At 37.1% G+C, this 6,014-nt stretch overlaps 1 protein-coding gene across 8 annotated transcripts in view; it reads left to right on the plus strand.

The window, feature by feature from the left end:
* LOC127955970 (rab-3A-interacting protein-like) overlaps window positions 1-3,627 on the plus strand; it is a 29,605-nt gene extending 25,978 nt beyond the window's left edge. For 6 of the 8 annotated variants that reach the window (XM_052553687.1, XM_052553691.1, XM_052553684.1 and 3 more), the window contains one exon: window positions 3,126-3,627. In XM_052553687.1, coding sequence (XP_052409647.1) covers window positions 3,126-3,208 — 83 coding nt within the window. In that variant the 3' untranslated portion in view covers window positions 3,209-3,627. The remainder of the gene's footprint in view (window positions 1-3,125) is intronic. The other 2 variants (XM_052553685.1, XM_052553690.1) reach the window with 1 other exon arrangement.
* The last annotated feature ends 2,387 nt before the right edge of the window (window positions 3,628-6,014 follow it).

The raw sequence follows: 6,014 nt of genomic DNA on the forward strand, positions 1-6,014 counted from the left end.
AGCGTAAAATAAACAAGCCAATTGACAAGCCGATGAACATAAAAAGGCAGTCTGTGCAACACATTCCAGCTTTTCGCTTTGGAGCCAAGCTCTTGCAAATATCTTTATGTGTGATGATGAGTTCAGCGCGCTCTAGGTAGCTTTTTGTGTTGGCCGACAGCGATTGAGCGATGGTTGTTCCTGTGTCGAGTGGGTTGAACACTTCAGGTTGCACTACCTCCTGTCAAGCGGCCAATAGCCTTGTGTGTCTCAAGACGTAAAAGAGCATTTCCCTGAAAGAGCCAGTTTCTCTCGAAGCTGGATGATTGGTGTCTCAGGTGCCTTTCATCCCGGAGGTGCATGAGGAGCTCACCAGATCATGGACAGCACATATTCCTGCAGGAAACTAACATGCTGATTGCTCCTCCCTCACCAAGGGGTGCAGCTAGGGGGGTATGTGGCGTTCCCCCCGGGTGGAGCAGTCGAAAGCGATGCCGTTTTGTCATAAGACCGCCTCCTTCTGGCGGGGAAACCCATTGCTCCCCTACGGGCCTGTAGTTATTTGCCTGGTCTGACCAGAGCTGCTAATACGGGTTGTTGAGATGCTGCCTCCACAATGTGTGTGTCAATAATTTACATAAAAGTTTTAGAGCATTTATCAAGCAGAATTTTTCAAGTTTGTTGGAACATAAATGTAAACTTAAGTATACATTTAAAAATATCAAGCAGAATTTTTCAAGTTTGTTGGAACATAAATGTAAACTTAAGTATACATTTAAATACAATTTTATAAATAAAAATCAACTGAAAAAAAATAAATAAATAAATAAATATATATATATATATATATATATATATAAAATTATAATAATAGTAGTGCTGCAAACACATAAAAGGTTACACTGGTCAGTTTAAATAGACCGTAGTATACCGGTCCACTCTGCTGTTATGCCAAGGACGTTTTTGCTCATGTGAAGAGGCGTCTAGTTTACATAAAAAATAAAAAATAAACTTTTTTTTAGTTCAACAGTAAGATACATTGTGAATATGGAAACATTTGGATATGTGCAGAATGAGACGTGAGCAATAATCTCCAAATACATCTAGTCAAACCCGCGCTCGCTCGTCCTCGTATGCAAGCACTCATGCACTTTCACGATCTAATGCACTGTAAATGCCGGATTTTTAAAAACAAATAGGCCTAGAGGAACGCAAAAAAATCTAATATTTAGCAGAATAGGATCAAACAATAAAGTACTGGTAATAATACTTTCATAAAATGTTTGATGTGAAAAAAGCGGTTCACTGACTGCGCAGCACAGCCACAAGCGCCACAGTTATGTTTGGGATAATTTTATTTTTAATACTATAGTCTCATTTGAAAACATTGCAATTGCATTTTAAAATTCAACAACGAGCACCACGAAACCATTTAAAGAGGCGCATTCAGCAGTCTCCTTGACGGGAAACAGTCAACAAATCAAAATGATCTCAAACGAATGAGACGCTCTCTTCATTTTATCAAATGATCATAATCACATCTATTCATTTTACAGTCCTGCCACTAGCATTTTATTAATTTTATTAACTAAAACCCCTTTAATTCGGGGGAGAAAACTTTTTTTCCAAGTGGCTTTTGCACAAAATAATAATACCGCTACAAACGCATTTTGCAGCATTAAGGTTATTAATTGATCGTTAATTGAAACGACGATCAATCATGGAAATTATTGAATATTGACATGCCTAAATGCAAATGAGTTGGATGGAGACGACATCTAATCCAGATGTTTTGAAAGCGCTCCAAACCGCTACTGACCTCGCGCTCCGAGCTCTCTGGGTTATGCGATGTCTACACTTGTGGTCCAGGAGCGCCATTTCTAGCTGTGTCTGGCCGAAATGAGGGATGCCGTCAAAATTCGGTTCCTCAGTGCCCCTGTGTCCCAGACTGGCCTCTTCGGCAACGCGGCCGAAAGCAAACTCTCCCCAACGCAGAGGAACTCTTTTCTCAGCATGGAGTTAGATTCGGTCACAAAGACAGCACGCCTCATAGAGGAACATATGCGGTCGGTGCTGAACTGCTTGAATTCAGCCCCAGTTGAATTCAAACAGTTTCAGAGGCTCCTGGGGTATATGGCAGCTGCATTCCCATCGAAACTTCCCCCCCACCTTTTTCTCCAGTGAGCCTTCTCACACAGATGCTTGGTAACGTTAGGGAAGAAGAGGAGTAGGTACTCCTTGTGGCACCGAATTGGCCCACTCACACCTGGTTCACCGTACTAATGCTCCTCGGGACAGCCCCTCCCTGGCAGAGTCCTCTGAGAAAGGATTTACTGACCTCTGGAAACTTCATGTCTGGAGGCTCGCACAGGACACATGAAGGGGCAGCATCCATGGCGCTTTGGTAGAGATCCCAATTTGTCGGTCACCGACGTGCGGTCGAGAATGACCAACTGAAAGGAACGTCTCGGTTAAGTATGTAACCCTCATTGCCTGAAGAAGAGAACGGAGATGTCACGTCCCGTCTCCACAGCTGCTGTATCACTGCTGAGCAACTGTGCTCCTCAGTGAAAACTTGGTATGTGTTGCACCAGCTGGCTATTTATGCTCATGCTTTGATCAACGGCAGCTGGATGCAATCATTGCATGCAAAGTGACATCTTCAAGGAATGAGGGTTACATACGTAACTGAGATTATTAATAATAGCTTATTAATAACTTATATATTTATGTAAGGTTTTTACTGATAAATTTGTTATTTAAAATTCGAATACTTCTTTCTGCTCCTGCTAAAAAGTGAATCATTCATTGTGATCTGTGAACTGATTCAACAGGTTCATTGAAAACAATCAGTTCATTTATGAATCAGACTTTGCTATCACTCTGGAAGAGGGTGTTTTTTTTTCAGTTTGAAAAAACAAAACATGTAGTTGACCATAAAAATACAATATAATACTTTTGGAAAATGTAGTGAAAGTAAAAGTTTCCCAAAATAAAAATACAATTCCAAAAATTACCGTAATTAACAAACTAATAATAATTTTAAAAAGTACTGTTCACCACTGTAAACAAAACACAGGATTTGTTAATGTGTGTTCTAATGAAAGTTTCCCTACTCACACATCATGGCGCTGTGTTTTACCAAGCAGAGCAGATGTTCTGGGAGGTCATGCAGCTACGGAAGGAGATGTCCAACGCCAAGCTGGGGTACTACAAAGATGAACTGTGAATAGAGCCATCACTGTCATGGGAATGCCGTCATCTTAACCCAATGAAGTTTACCAGTTCTGTCAGAGTGGCTTCCCAGGGACCACCACACCTCATTATCTTTATTGAAACAGAGGGAGAAGATGACACTTAAGCATGAACTGTAGCTGGAGGTTGTGTTCTCTCTGAAGAATCTGTACAATGAAGGATGAATCACACTCAAATAAATGCGTCTCAACCTCTCTTGGTTGGTAGATGGATATGTTCAGTGCTGTAGCTAGCTGTGTGCTGTTGTGCTGTTGTGTTTCTATATCTGGAATGTTCTCTGTATCCTCTTGGACCACTGTGTGTATTTGCTTATGAGTCTCATCTAGCCTTCCTCGTTTTGATTTTAGTGCCTTTTTGGAAGCCTGAATAAAGTTGTGCACCTCCAGAAGAGAATTATTGTTAGTGTTTGTCCTCATGAAGCGGTGACCTCTCAGAGCCACAGCATGTGATACATGAAGACTTTCTCTGCTGGAGAGGACCATTCTCACCAAGGACGATTAATATAATAATAACTGTAACTATAAAAATGTGATAATCAATCTGTTAGTGTTTTTATTGTTCATTTGCTGGAAAAAAGGACCGTTTAAAGGGTTAGTTTACCCAAAACTGAAAATAATTTCTATATAATACTTTTCACCCTCATGTCATTCCAAACCCATATTACTTTAGTAAAACTTTGAAAAACAAATGAAGATAGTTTTAATGAAACCTTGACTTGACCAGCTTTGAAAGTATAAGTAACCAAAACGTATATCCAAAAAAGGATTTAAAAGCCTTGTAAAACAAATCCATATGGATCTGTTTCATTTAAATGTATTTATTTATTTAATTTCAGCAAAAATGATAAAAATACTGAAAGGCAATCTCAATTTACCCAACTTCTCAAGCATTTAAAGATGCAGGTGACAAAAAGTGCTTATAATACATAGAACATGGCTATTTGTTGGTTTGGGTTAATAAGTGAATAAGTGAATTTTATAGTTATCAGTCTTGGTGTGAACGGGCCTTAAATGTTGCTGGCAGGAACATCATCATTTAAATTTAAATACATTTTATAAAACCTCATTCTGTATTCTGAAAAAACTTCACACTGTTCTTGTTAGTAGCATGGAAATCATTTTTTTTAAATTGTGGTTATATTATATACATAAAGCGAGCAAAGAGTGCATTGTTCAGCACTGCAACTTTTTATACAATGGGATTAGATCAAGATATCATGCTATAATCAACACTTTTCATGATTAGTTAATCTTGGCAGCTGTAGTAAAAACATAAAATTTAAATAGAATTCCACATTCTAAACTTAATTAATGTGCAAAGATGTCAATCAATCTTAGAAAATCAAAATGCCAGGCCCGTAGTTTTGCGGTTTATAGCATTATTAGTATCAATGTTATCGGCATGATCAAAGGAATCTATCAAGTCTCTATTCAGATCTATCAAGTCATTTTTTTTTTATCAGAATTTTTGTCAAGGTGGCGCTGCCCCAAAACTTTTTGAACACCTTTAGAACATATTGAGTTTTACAATTATGTGATGTGTTCATTAAATATAGGATTTTTTTTGTCAACATGTAAAATAGCTCATGCACAAAATGGCTGACATGGACAATTTTTAATTCGTATGATACACTCAGTCTTGTAATTTTTGTCCAAACCAATGAGAAGGTATAAGCAAAATTAGCCATTTTTCATAATTTCTGTGCAGGTAATGCAATAGACTCAAGAGAAGATGAATAACGATTAAAATATTTACATACACACCTTTCGTGCTGGCCCTCTAATAATGATTAAGATGTATTGTAATATATATTAAAAGGTGTAAGAAAAAGCTCTTGTGTGACATTGCTTAATTGATACACGTTACATGTACTTACTATTATAATAACAATTAATTATGTACAAGTAACCCTAAAACAAACCATAATCCTAACCCTAACCATATAGTAAGTACATGTAGTTAATTAATATTACTCAGTACTTAAATGTTTAATTACACTGTAACAACAAGGACACCTTAAAATAAAGTGTAGCCGAAAGCCTAATTTAGTTCACTCAGCAGCCATACTTTTAATGTGCCCAAGTGGATATTACAAGTAAGTACAGATCTCAAATGTCTGTAAATGTCAAAAATACTTTTAAACATACAAAAAAAAAAGGAAAGAAAAAAGTATTAAATTAAATCATCAATTTCGTTTCATTTTTCGGTTGCACTTTATTTTACAGTACGTGTACTAACATGTACTTATAGTGTACTTACAGTGTATTTATCTAAGAAAGTTCTGATAACACAAGGTAACTACATGGGGTAGGGTTAGGTTTAGGGTTAGTACCTAGTTATTACCTAGTTATTGAAATTACTATAATAAGTACATAGTATGTAAATGAGGAACAGGACTGTAAAATAAAGTGCTACCCATTTTTCTTTTTGAATTCTAGTTAATCCTACTCCTGTTTTTTCATTTACCAAACAACTAAATGCATAATAAACTACAATGAAATGCCTTCTGGTTATGAAACATCATAACAACCACTATGAAAACTATACGGCTAAACTACATGAATATGTGGGTTCTGTCTTAATTTGGTGCAACCACTATATTTAATTTGTGATCTAATTTTAACATTAATCAATGCTGTTGAAGTAAATTTTTTGCTTCGTTATTTGTTCCCGTCAAAATGCACAGGTGTCCAGGATATCAATGATCTATTTGCACAGAAACACACCCATCAATCCCTTCAGCTCTTGTAGCATGTCTGTGTGTGATGACCTCATAAAGC

Source organism: Carassius gibelio, chromosome B4, assembly GCF_023724105.1.
Source record: "Carassius gibelio isolate Cgi1373 ecotype wild population from Czech Republic chromosome B4, carGib1.2-hapl.c, whole genome shotgun sequence".
Classification (NCBI taxonomy): domain Eukaryota; kingdom Metazoa; phylum Chordata; class Actinopteri; order Cypriniformes; family Cyprinidae; genus Carassius; species Carassius gibelio.